The sequence below is a fragment of the Pipra filicauda genome, unplaced genomic scaffold (genome assembly GCF_003945595.2).
Source record: "Pipra filicauda isolate LSUMZ 115617 unplaced genomic scaffold, ASM394559v2 scaffold49_size4853605_pilon, whole genome shotgun sequence".
NCBI classification, from domain to species: Eukaryota; Metazoa; Chordata; class Aves; order Passeriformes; family Pipridae; genus Pipra; species Pipra filicauda.
In genome coordinates this window covers 3,796,715-3,810,491 of record NW_024104642.1, presented here as the reverse complement: position 1 = coordinate 3,810,491, position 13,777 = coordinate 3,796,715, and the positions used below count along the sequence as shown (strand labels likewise).

Genomic DNA, 13,777 nt, shown 5'->3' with positions numbered 1-13,777 from the left:
TCACCTCATTGTGTACATGCTTTTCGGTGACCTGAGCATGGCTGGCCTGAGCATGGGTATAGGAAATAGGGCTTTTCTTGGGAAGCTTTTGAGTGAAAGAGGAGGAATCTTGTGTGGCAGCCGCATGCAGAGCAGCTCGCCCCAGGAAACATCATGCTTCCCATAGAAGATGATGGGTGTGAAAAACTGTTTAGTTTTAAGATCTTTGCAATATTCAGAAGTTTCAAAGTTGTTTTTCAAACCAGCAATGAGTTTTCCCCCACTATTAAGTATCATAATTTATCCTAAAATGGCTTTGGAGACAACACATGAACTGCTGAGCTGTGACTTGACTGATGCCAGCTGTCCTAGACAAGGGCAACATGTAGCAGAGTGTAGAGTTGTGCCCCTCTGCTAGAGTTGTTACACTCTCTTTCCCTGATTTCTCTGGATTTTGTGTGTGCAAAATGGCTGGGCTGAAGCCAGGAAGGATAGAATTTCCATCCTCATTTCCATTTTCCTGAGCATCTCACAGGCAGGGCATTAGTGCAGCTCTGCAGGCTCTCCACTTGAGATGTTTGAACCTGGTTTGTGGGTGCATGCTCAGGGCCGTTGTTGTAAGGAGAGCAGCCCACTGTCACCTGCCATCACAAGAGAAGAGGAAGACAACCATTCATGCCAAGAACAAACACACAGGCTCAAAGCCAGAAACAGGATGGGCCAGTGGAGCTTTCTTGCATTGGCACCCAGATGCTAGAGAAAGATGGGATTTTTCACCCTCCACTTAGTATCCTGGCTGTTCTGAATCTTAATTCTTCCTGTAAGATGAAATGCTGGGAACTGAGAGACTTAATTTGGGAGGAAGGTGGATTCAGGAACATAAATGATGTTGCAAAATAATCTCAAACATTTTATGAAATATTTAGACCTTTCGCTCTTCACAAGGGTGAAGTACTGCAAAACACACCTATTTCTAGTGAGTGGATAGGTACTTGTTATCAGGATATTATTTCTTCGGATGTATCCTGGTTATAAATGTTTCAGTCTAACAGTGAAACTTATTCAGTTAATCTGCAGCCACATGCACATATCTGTGTAGCACCTTCTTCAGAAACGGTTCCGTAATTGCTTTTGACATTAAGCAGCATGCTGTGCATCCAAGGAGAATTGATCCCTGAAAGCTAATGCCTGTCCCTATCCATATAACTGGCTGTGCAATACATGGACTGTGAGCATACTACTCTTCTACTCTTTCTAATTTGAGAGGAGTTTTGACTGTGGCTGCCTATTCTGCTGTAGAATTTGAAAGAAACGCTTTGGAATAATGAAGATGCTTTCCTGACATGATAGAATCCACCCTTGACTTTCCCCCCTCCCCCTTTTTTTTTTTTTTTGCTTATAGCATGCAACATAAACTGTTAAAAGCCAAATATGCTGTGACACAAAATAGAGCAGTCAATAGTGAAAAGTTCAGTGAGCACTAGTCATCCTGCCTGCCTTTTCTAGAGGTAAAGACAAGTCTGCAGGATATCCGAATCATAAAGTAATTTGTTTGTCACCGTTTGCACATAATTCAGGGCAGGAGCCACTTCATGCCTTGCCCTGACTCTGGCTAGACAGCACAGGACCACACACACAGAGCAGCAGAAGGCTGGGGAGTGAACACCCTGTGCAGGTAAAGTTGCATTGTGGTCTTTGTCTCTTGCTGGGGACATCAGTGCACTAGGAGACTTTCTTGCATTACATCTTATTTCTGCCAGCGGTGATCAACCTCAGCCAGGGATTGGGATCTCTAGCCGCAGCTGCTTCCCAAAGAACAGTGGACTGCTCTGGCAGCAAGATAGGATGATATTTATGGTGCTATAACAAGAGGGCAATTCTGTGAAAGGTTGATAAAACAAAAGTACTGGGAATGTGTGAACCCTCTTATTAACATAACGATGGTTGTAGTAAAATAAATCCCCAAGCAGCACTCTGCAGGAAAAAAGAGAAGTCCTGATGCCTTTTTCCACTTCTTCCTCAAACCTGCAGCTGAGTCAAAGGCCCACAGTAGAAGAGCTACGTGAGAGGAAGATCCTCATCCGCTTCAGTGACTACGTAGAAGTGGCAGATGCGCAGGACTACGACCGGAGGGCAGACAAACCCTGGACACGACTCACAGCCGCCGACAAAGTAAGTGGAGCAACTTTGGAAGAGCCGTGACCTGAATAGTCAGAGCAAGTAGCAGAAAGTGGCATCCCTCAGGTCCCACAGGTCCCATGGCTGTCAAGGAATAAACCCCCACCTGACTTCCCTTCCCAACACACCTGTGTTTTTTTCCCATTCACAAGGTTGGTTTGTTTGAATCATAACCCTTTGGCAAGAAGGTTTCTATATGCATGGAAACGAGGAGAGTGAAGGAATCCCAAGCCCTTTGAGAAAGGTCCTAATGACAACCCTGATACGTTTTACGTTGATTTTGGTCTTAACACTGCCAGCTGAGAGCTCCAGCAAGACCTAGCAGAGCAGTGTGACAGGAGCAGGTGCCAGAATTTCTGTACCAGGACAGGACAGAACAGATTAGATTTGGGTGTGAAAATGCCAGCAGGTCAGTTTGGCAAAGGTATCTCCGTCCCTCCAAAGCCAGGTAACTTCTCTCTGGTGTGTTACAATAGGGGCCTTTGCTTGGGATTTCTACCACTGAGTATTTTAAGCACTGAACTGAAATTGCATGAGACCTGCAGATGAAGAAAAGGCACACATTTGATACTGATGGCATTGCCCTCTCAGCACCAGAGAGACTTCCACTAAATGGTGTCTCTGTTGTCAATATTGGTGGCGGAGAGGGTAAAGTGATGGCAAATTATATCAATAACATTCTGAAGGTCTTAATGGTGCCTCAGGAAAAAGATTTAAATGTTCTATGGATGCTTTTAAGGACTCTGAGGCTGATCAGTGATTCCCATGCTTACAGTTGCTCTGTGATGCCCTTGTAATTTTAAAGACTTTCAGGTGCCTGAATTCAAGCCTTGACTATTTCTTTGCAATGGAACTCACTCATGCAGCAATGGAGACTATGATGTCCAATGTTTAGAGACTGAGCAGGCTTTCTGGACATGCCACTCATCGATGGTGCTCTTAGTTTTATTCACAAAGAACAAGCTCTTATACTTGTATAATTGAGCCAAAAGATTTGTATAGTTTTGTGACCATTGGTCTCCTCCTTGACAGAGTGCTTTTTTCAATTAGCTGTGAATAAGTTAATAAAGCATAAACTGATCTGAAAACATGAAAAACTTCCTCTGGACTGTCCACAGATCATAATATACTGGGTTAAATTAGCTTTTCCTATTTTATCTCATCGTGTTTGACAAGATCTTAGTCAACTGACTTAGTTTTATTCTCTTAATTGGTAAATGAGGAAGGGAATAAATCTCCCAACTGGACCTTTGATTATTTATGGGTGACAAGCTGAAACTGAGGCTTGTCTGGGATGAAAGACATGGAGAAACTTCATCTGGGCATGGAGAAGATTTGGTTTCCAGAGAAGTTCTACCTCATCCTATGTCTCTGAAAAGAACAAGCATGAAATACTACTATTAAGTGTAACCTGGTAAAAAGTTTAGTATTAAGGCAAAGTACTTTGACATCACTTTTTTTATAACGCATGTGCAAATTCAATAGTTAGAGCAAAGGCTTAAGTTCTCCAAACGAACCTTTTCTTAGCAAAGTATCATCAGATGAAGAGAGTTTGTCATGCTAATATTAATGCCCCTTATGGCATAAGGAAGCAAATAGATTGTTTTTTGGGGTTGGGTCCTGTGGGCAGTATTCTGATTTCTACCATTCAGATGATCTGCTCTTCCCCACCACTATGTCCACTGTTGGAAAAAATAGCCAGGCAAATTGAAATAAACTCTAAAATGCCTGACAAAGCCACACCATCCTATAAAAGATTATTTTCTTCCAGAGCTTTGATTCAATAGCCGTCTTCATTGGTCAGCACAGGCTAGATTTATTGCAAAAACAGATTTTAGCAATGGGCTTTTCTGTTTGTCAGAAAATCTTGCTCTGTGTGCTTGGTGGAGGGAATTGCCTTCAATCAGAGTTCATTTTTATCAGGTCTGACTCTTAGGGGAAGGAAAAGGGCACTTTTGCATCTCTCCAGTAGATGAGGGATGGAGGGGGAAACAGATCTCAGACCCTGTTGGAGTCAGCAGCCCCTGTGGCCTCCTTCACAGTCACTTCAGTTGCAGATTGGTCTGCTGAATGTAGGCCCTTGAGCTGCTGCATAGCCATCGCTCTGTCCTGATGGATGGAGGCAGAGCCTGACAGGCACTTCTAAGGGAAATAAAAACCCAAAGCTGTGCAGAAAGAGCACAAGGGGCCTTTTCTTTAGAAAAACACTTGCAAAATCTATCACTTTGGGCTTATCAAGGCAAAAGTAATTGGTGACTGGGTCAGTGGCTGTTGCAAAAGCCCTGTTATGGGCTCATGCTACTCATACTAGTTTAGATTTCCTTCACTGAGAAAAATTCCTGGCAGACACGAGTTTTCAGCATCCCACAGAAATGCAATGGCACACACCTTGCACCCATGGGAGTGTTTGGCCACAGGAACCGCCTTGCATGTCCCTTCCAAACACTCACGGTGAAATCCAGTTATGAGCTACAAATATCACAGGTCTGTCAGAGGTCTTGACTTTGGGCTTGGGACTTGAGCCAGTTCTGCTGAGTGCCACCTCTTCCATGCAGCTGAGTTCCTCCAAATCATCCCCTCTGGTTTTTTATTCTTCAGTATCTCTCTTCCTGCCAGTGCCCCTGGTTTTCTTTTCCCTCATGGGCAAGCCACAGAGGGTGAATACCACCGCACCATGGCTATTTTTCTGCTGGATTAGTGCGTTGAATCGGTTTAACAAACGATACAGCTGGGTCAGAAGGGAGGAGGAGGGCAGAGGAGCACAGCCTTAGGCAATGTAGAGGGCAGGAAGCCAGGCATCCCTCTTTTCTTCCCAAGTGAGATCAGTCACTTTAGGTAACTTCATCCAAGGAAACGTTTATCTCTGTTACTTTTCATATTTTAAGTCTTTATGTTGGTCTTTCTCTCTCTGATAATGTTATCTATTTGCTTCACTTTTAATATACTGTTTTGAGAACAAAATGAACTTATTTTAATCTCTCTCATTTATACATTTATGAGTTTATTTGTCCTTTGCAGGCAGCCATTCGAAAAGAGCTTAATGAATTTAAAAGCTCTGAAATGGAAGTTCATGAATTAAGTAGGCATCTAACAAGGTAAGCTGAGATTAATTTTTTAAGACTATAAATGAATACTGTTGTTTTCAAAGAAACAACCAGCAGCTGTTTCTCCAACACACACTGAACACACCATGAGGTCTAGACAACATTTAGAATTACAGGCTGTAAAAGAAACACACAGATGAATACATGCTACCCCATTATGTGGCGTTATGCAGGCGCGTGCCGTCTGTTTAACGAAGTGTCACCTCCTTTTATTTGTGGAATCATCATGCTCTAGCTGTGTATCTGTTCTTCTGAGATCAAAAGTAAGTAGTGTTGGTGTCTGAAGCAGGACAAAGGACTCTTGTAGAGCACATAGGAAAGTACGAATGAGCACACGCTAAACCCTGCTGAGTGTAGAGCTGTTCCACACTGCACACATCCCTCCCACAGATCTCTCAGTCCTGTCCATGTCCAGCCATAGGCAATGCAGTGGGGAAATATCAAGATCCACATTATAAGAGAAGCACTATTTGTTACACTTTTGGCTTTTTTTAGTGATAAAGGTAGAGACTGAATGAAATATCCATGAGCCCAAACCAACCACCTTCCTCTCTGACAGGCTGGGGCTGAGGAACGCTGGGAGGTCAGGGCACATGCCCCACACAGCCTGTGCTGAGTCTGTTCTGGCTTTGGTGCCAAAATGAGCCAACTCCTGGCATTTCAGCTTCAGTCAGGCCTTCGCAAATCAACCTTTTAGACTTTAAAGACAAGTGCTAGGTACTGAAGACAAGGGACAGTGAGATCTGGTGCAAAACCGGATCTGCCCTTGTATTAATGCGTTCATCAGCTCGGTGCTCATGAAAAATGCAGGCAATACTTTTAGGAAAAATACAGAAAAGCTTAAGGCAAAATTAATTTTGTATTAGGCGATTTTTAGGTGTATGAATTAATAATTATATTAAAATTCACCACATGTATTATGCATATATTGCCTAGCAGAAACTATTTCCCTTCTCCTTACTAGCATGTGCTAGACTGGTTGCACTAAGGTCTGTAGTAATGGAGTGCTGCTAGAGACAAGCCAGCTGCTTCTGAGCCATGAGGTCTGGAAGAAGCTTTAGGGTGTACAATTGGCCTAGATCCATTGACCCCAGTGACTGAGCCTTTGAGGGACATTTGGCTCACTCCTCCAGGGGAGAAGTGACAAATGTAGAAAGGATGAAGGGGGTATTGCTACAAGGAGTCGAGCACCATTGAGAGCTCCATTGAATTCCATGAGGCCTTTAGCATCCCACAACATACAGACTTGGTTTAATTTTCCAGAAGTATCTCCAGCTGCTTGGTTTTCACAGGCTTTTGGGCAATATTCTCCTTGTCTTACAGCGTTGGGCTGAGCAGTGACCCTTTAAGGTGACTCAGTTTGTATCTGAAAGCCACCAACTTGGACTCACTAAGTCTGGGCCAGGCATACACAAAGCCATAACTAATATAACAGAAATTGGAATAAAGGTTTGCCTGAAATTGAGTAGGACTTAGAGGTTAGACAAGTGACTTTGGGAAATACACACTTGAAGGAAGCATGCTTAAACAAAAGAAAGTAATTCCCTTAAACAAACTTAGATAAATCAGCATTATAAAGTCATTAGCAAGGTAATGAGCTATTCATGTTATTAAGCAGTTGCATGAGCTGAGCATAGAATGTGTCACTTTACTAGTGGGACACATTAATTAATTCATAACAGAGTAAAAAATCAAAGCTTAAAAAAACTATATTTGCAGATCTGACAAACCCAGGCCTCCTGACATGCGGTGTCCCTGCAGAAAGGGTGGCCATTTTAGCTCCATTTGCCTCTTTAGCCTCCAACATTTAGGGATAATTATACTTAAGCTGTATGTAAATTTTTCTGGCTGAAGAGCACAAGGTTTGTCTGAACCAGGCAATTTTTATGGAATGGTCTGAAAGATAACTAGATGATCTGCAATCACCCACTCAGGGATCTCATAGGATGGACTCAAAGAGTATGAATGTCTTTGGTAGCTTTTGGTGCAAACAGCTTATACCTATGAACTGTGAGTCTGGCAAGGACCAAGGAAGTGTGAGTGTCTGTTCTGGGTCCTCAATGCCAGCATAGCTGATGCCAGTGCTGCAAGAATCGAGCTGCCTAATGGTGTCACTGTAGCAATTAGTTTTCCTATATTTTTTATGTACAATAAACGTGAGGATATTATCTTACTGTTTTTCTCTTTTTTTTTTTCCCTTGGGTTTCAGGTTTCATAGACCGTAGCAGATCAATTCTACCTTACTACTATGCCATCTTCAAAACATAACTAAAAGGAACCATAAGTGCTGGTATTATTCACTTCCCTGTTACGTACAATGTAAATCTTCCGAACTGCCTTTTTAAAAAAAAAAATAAATAAAAAGAGTAGAAAAAGAAATATAAAAAAAAAAGGAAAATTGTATTTACATGTGATGAGTACTGCGGCATCATCAGACCTGCTGGTTCAAGCTTCAGTAACAGAAAATACCCCTGGTGGGAATCGTGCCAAGACTTGGCATCTATGTATAGGACTTTCCCGGCATGTGGATTTGCCATATATGTTCAGGCCCAGCTGGTGGTGCAACCATTTTGTCTTCAGGCAGCCCTCATCCTGACAAGCCTCTGTCATCAACTCCAGAGAGCCCTGAGATGGTGTTCAGGGAATCACTTGGCCTGGATGAAGTCTCCAAAAGATGAGCACCTATGGAGTTAAAGCACTTACACCAAACACTCCTTTCAGGCTGCGAGCACCTTATAAGAATGGTGAAGGAGCGAAACTACTCTAGGGGCCAGCTCATCTGTGAATATCATCTGACTAGGAAGGCATTTCTTTCCCTGGAGAAGTTTATGTCCAGTCAGAAGACGTTGTTTGGCTTCCAAGCAGAAAAAGGTATCACCTCTAAAGAACAGGACTCCCTGCTGAAGGCTGCTTCAGTCTCAGCAACTGTTTTGTTTTTCATCTCTTTCAAGTATAATTTTCTAAACCCAGTTGTGAACCAATTGGCAGTAAGTGACAAGAATGTTGAGGACAAGCAAGCAAAAACCCATCTCTTCATGGTCACTGCATGGCATTCGCTCCTTTTGTAGTTTGTCTTTACACCCAGGCCTTGTGACTGAGTGAGAGCCGATGTGCACTCAGGCAGCAAGAAAGGCCAGGATTCCCCACCGGCTCTGCAGAGGGACACGTGACAGAAGGAACTGGGGGTTCGATGAGGGATAGCTATCCTCTCTGTATCAGGTGTTTCAAGAACTGATCCTAAACTCATTCTGAGCAAAGCATGACCGATTGTGTTACCTGGCCTAACAAAAGGAGTCTGGTGCATTCTTGTGGATGGTGGGACTTGTTACCAGTACCCACAGCTGAGGCATAAGGACAGCAATTCAGAGGTTTCTGAATTTATTGGTTCTAATTTTGGTTTTAATTTATTTTTATTATAGTGGTTTAACACACAAACTGACCAAGTAAAGCTCAGAGAGCTGGTCACTCTGGGCCTGGTTTACTTGCCAACTTAAGCGTGTGCTCTACAGTAAGTAAGCATGCACACAGCCTCACTGCATTCAAGGATATGTCTGACAGGCTTAACTGAAGCTGAACACATTAAAGTGCTTTTCTGAACTTAGGCCATCACCTTCCAGAATCAAGTCCTTAACTAGTATAATGCCAGCAAGCTGGGGTAAACATTGTCAGGATTCCTTTCCAGCTCTTACATGAAACTATTATGCCATTGTTTTGGGACAGTGGCCCAAAGCACTGTAGCAACATTACTGTAAGAAGTTCCGGATTATTACTTCAGGACACCTTTTTTCTTCTGTAATAGCAATTTGCTTTGACAGTTTGAACCGAAAGGCCAAAGTTTTTTACTACAGTATTGTTATTTCTATTATTTTACTAATTTTTTCTTTCTCACTGTCTTCCACATATCTGTCCTCTCTTCTGTGCTCCCTGTCCACCTCCCCAGTGCCATGCTAACATTGCCCTTCACAGATCACAGGCTGAGAAGCCTCTTGCACATGAGCATTTAATGGCCAATGCAACACAGTGCCAACACTCCTGCCTCTTCTCAGGCCTTGTCTCATTCTTCTGGTTGCAGGAGTACAGCAATAGGACCTGTGTAGCCCATGGAGTGGTTCTAGCATCCAGGCTGCCCAACAACCCTGGCAGCAAGGCTAATGCACTCCATCTACGCTTAGTGGTGGTACTCAGTGCCTAGTGGTGGTACTCAATGCCTCACAGATTTGCTCTCTATCTGAGACAAGGGAAAGCTTTTCTTTTTCATCCATGGCCATCCTTGCAATGCTATGGATGATAAGCTATTAAATAAAAATTGGCTGTTGTAGGATAGAAGATCAAAGGAAAGTAAAAACCGGCTGGTTTCTGGTGCCTCACTTTTGAGGCATCGTGCCTCAGACACTTCCCAGATTGGGTGATGATTTCTGAAGAAATACACAGTGATCCCTATATCACCAGCTCACAGTTGCTTGAGATACAAGTGCATCAGTGGTGAAATCCTTTAGTGTGCAGTGTTATCAGCTCAGGGCAGCAAAGACAGAGCACTTAACGTACTAGCCAGGAATACACTGCTTTGGGGTAATTTTCATTAAAACCTCGGGTTCATGTGTTTAAGTTCATTCACATACACATGCACACAAGACTGCATCACAGCTTTAAAAAAGGGAAAAAAGCCTCTGTGCTTTTGACTACACATACACTGTATTAGCAATGGGCTCTGCAGCACAGCTGTTCTGAAGAGCAACAAGTCCATATGTTCCCAGTATAGATCTCACACCTGGCCTGGCATCATTAGCTTAGAAGTTCACTGTGAAAGGGAAAGGACACCATTTAAGCAGCAGTGGTGGCAGAAATCCCAGGACTCAGTAGGCTAGTGAGAGGGAAGTTGTCACACTCAGCCTTGCCCCATGATTTATGCTGTCCCCAGGGCAGCCTCACGCAGCCATGCTTTTTTTCTATTCTTTTACCTTTTTTCTTTTTTTTTAATAACTATATTAGCTCCTGGCTGAGCAGACACCAGGACACAAGCGGAAGAACTGCCATATTCTCCCCATTTGCAAATGGAGCTCATTACTGAAAAGGTGGAAGGGGAGGAGAAAGAAGCCATACAAAGTGTTTGGCACTGCCATAAACGTCGCAGAACTGACACTTCATTTGCTTTTAGCTTCATTGGGTCTGGGTAGTTTGTGAAAGTAACCTTTGTCAAGGCATCCTTCAACAGCCTTTCAGGGCCTGACCATGGCAGTGCATCCTCAGTTTGCACACCCACCTCTCTGGCATCAATAGGAATTTGCACACAGACTGGGGAACTGCTAGTCCCTGTTTTTTAAATCTGTTTTTTTGAGCACTTGTCTTCTCATCTGTGAAAGCCATCTCTATCATGGTAAAGTAGCTGTGATTCTGTTGAGGGTAAAGAAAAAAAAAACAAAACAAACAGTCATGGTATCTCTCCCTTTGACCTGGATGATGTGTAGGATGTAAAGATGATGGCATTCCTGCTAAGGCTCTGTTACCACCAGTCATCCTCATTCATATGAGGAGGAGATTAACAGTGATAATAAAGAAATTACATCAGGTTTAGAGAAGAGAAAAATCAACATGGAACAAAAATGGCTATTCCTATCATCCATCTCCAAGGCTTATAATGGAGATAATAATCCAGAGCCAAGGAAGAAAAATGTTTTGGTTATAATCCACTGAATCCTGAATTCTTAAAATGTGCAGTTATTGTGACATCTGTTCTATATTCTAAGGAAGGATGAAGTAGAAACGGGGAGTATGGGGGCCTGGGGAGATAGTGGGTATTGGAAAAGCAATTCCAAAACATCTAGGCAAAAAAGTTTTGATTGTTTGGATGTGATGGTGAGGAAGCCCAATAAGTGGCATTACCAGGAACCTGGCAACATAATTCTGACTCAGAGGGAAGGTGAGTGTTGTGGCTTTTGCCCACCCTACACCCCACTGTGTAGGTACTTGCAAGCTGAAGAAGTTCGAGGCTGCAAGTTTGCTGGGATGAGGCTCAGGCCAACTTTTATGTCTAGGCAATTCCTAGTGCACACTTGGGCATTATCAGAAGAGAAGGAAGGGGGGAAAAGAACATAATAGACTTCAAGCTATTTTATGTTAACTGAAACCATTCAGTGAGTCCATTACACAAATGTATTTTGTCCTAATCCATGTATAACCTGTCAGCACTTTGCCATCACTGCAGCTACTCACCAAACTCACCCTTCATTACTTCTGTAGTGCCACCTGTGCAGTGCAAACACTATAAACCAAGAGGGGGGGAGCACTTCCAACATGCACTCATAAAAATAGATGGGCGAGGTGGAAACCCACAGTTAGACATACATGGGCTCCCTAACGTGCCTGCAAATAAAATCACTTTGTATAAATAGCCATGGGAGATGACTAGGCTAATAAAAAATCAGGAAAGAGAAAGGGGACAAATTATTTTTCCTAGGTGTTCAGTCTGCTCAAGCTTGGAACAACTTCTGTAAACAAAGAGGAGGTGACGGGCACATTACCTGCCTTCCCGTGTGTCCCAGTTACTCCTGCACCAGTTGCATTTTCCAGTTGATATCCAAGTGTATATATATAGTTTGTCTTTGTATAGGAGTGAGTGTGGTGGCTGTCAATCGTGCTCTTCCAGTATTGTAATTTAACAGATTATGGCTGTATGAAAATGATGTAAATAACTAGAAAAAATTAAACTGGATCTCTAATGTCCTAGTTTTTGTACATACTGAAACTGCATGGTATTTAAATTATTGTTTGTCTCTGATGTATGCAGTTTCTTAAAAAAATTCATTTAAAAAAAAGCATTTTCGTGCCTGTGTATTTTATCACCCTCTATCCCAGTGACTGATAGTGTAACACATGGATGCAGTCAAGGATACAGCCCTCCTGCTGCCAGGCAGGCTTGCCCACCTCCGTGGGGAGCAAAGCAGAAGAGTGAGACTTAGCAGAGATGATCAGTGGAAAGTACTGAATGGGCCAGAAGCGCCATTGCTGAGCTGGATCAACAAAGGTGTGCAAAGGAGGATGATGGTACCTCTGCTGCTAAAGTTGTACCCAACACTGTGCTAATGAAGAGCAAATCCAACAGTCTGCACAAGACATACACCCCACACACACATCCACACACACATCCACAAACACAACCAAACCCCACCTGTCACCACAATGTTGTTGGCACAGGGAATGCTGTGCCAGCTGCCAGCATCAACATGCAGCATTTGCCAGCTCTGCTCTCCCTTCCCTGTTCACAAGCCTTTGTCCAATAGGCAATATCTGGTGGTTAAAGAAAATGCCAAGTAGCACTAGCAAGTGCTGTTGCTGTTCAGCAGAGGAGCCTTTCCTGCACATCTATATTGCCTTTTCATCTTTTTCTTTTTTTCTCTCTTTCCCCTGAGTAGCTTCAGTAGTTGCACAGCATTTCAGGCTGTAACAAGCTGAAGCCTCTGTGAAGTGAAGAAAAAACCTACCCATGAATAAGTACATACCTTCAAACAGGCTCACTGGCCTCCAGCAGAAAGTATTTAAGGTAACAGCTCTGCTTAGGCTCTTCAGTTTTTGTAACTGATGGTGCAAAAATTCTGACCCTAAAGAAACAACTGACACCCAGCATCCTCACAGTAACTGGCAGATGGGAGCAGTTCCCTGACACACACGTAGGCTTCCAATTACACAAAAATTGAAGATCTATGTATTTTAACTGACCAAATTTTGTTCCTTTCCTTTGTTGATAGGGAGACACAACATCATCAAAACTCTGGTATGGGCCTTTTTTGTTTGTTTTCATTTGGGTAAGTTTTCACTGAACTCCTTAAAATCCTTGTTTGTATGCATTTCCATTCTCACAGCCAACAAGTTTGTAGCTATCCAGTGAGGCTTGGATAAATAAAGTAAACAAAATCATAGTTTTTGACTAAAGATCCCCTTTTCCCGCAACTAGATATGGCTTCCACAGCAGCAGTGCAACGTGGTTTGGTTACATACAGTAATTTCTGTGATTTAACAAGAAAAATATTGGTGAGAATACATTGTACAGGGAATATGAGAACACAGTCCAATCTCTTGCGCTGAGACCTCTACAAAAGGGATGGGGTTCTATGTTTTAACGGAAGTTTTTCATAAAACCAGTCTGAGTGATGTGTGTGCCTTCAGTGAAGTCTATGTAATTACTAGCAATCAAATTGCAATCCAATGCCATCTTCAGGCAGGAAACAGAGAAGGCTGAAAAACCCAATTCTCCATTTAACAGACACACCTGGCTTGCTACCATGCTCCTCCTGGACGACATAAAGGTTAACAGAAAACGAATAGCAAAGATAACCCCTTCCTCTTATTAAGTACTTAGCCAAGGATTTCAGTGTGAGGCTCAACTATATGCAATTTCAAAACAATCTGTGTCTAGGAGTCCGTAGTAGATAAAAGAGCAAACTCTAGTGGGATTTCCCACTAAAAGAAGTGCCAAGCTGGACACCACAATTATTGAGCTGGTTTAGTTCAAGAGGTCAACT

At 42.8% G+C, this 13,777-nt stretch overlaps 1 protein-coding gene across 3 annotated transcripts in view; it reads left to right on the top strand.

The window, feature by feature from the left end:
* The window catches only part of LOC114000590 (phosphatase and actin regulator 1), a 147,139-nt gene extending 135,063 nt beyond the window's left edge, over window positions 1–12,076 (top strand). For all 3 annotated transcript variants that reach the window (XM_039386661.1, XM_027745000.2, XM_027745003.2), the window contains 3 exons: window positions 2,011–2,151; window positions 5,176–5,252; window positions 7,471–12,076. In XM_039386661.1, coding sequence (XP_039242595.1) covers window positions 2,011–2,151; window positions 5,176–5,252; window positions 7,471–7,486 — 234 coding nt within the window. In that variant the 3' untranslated portion in view covers window positions 7,487–12,076. The remainder of the gene's footprint in view (window positions 1–2,010; window positions 2,152–5,175; window positions 5,253–7,470) is intronic.
* Window positions 12,077–13,777: the final 1,701 nt, after the last annotated feature.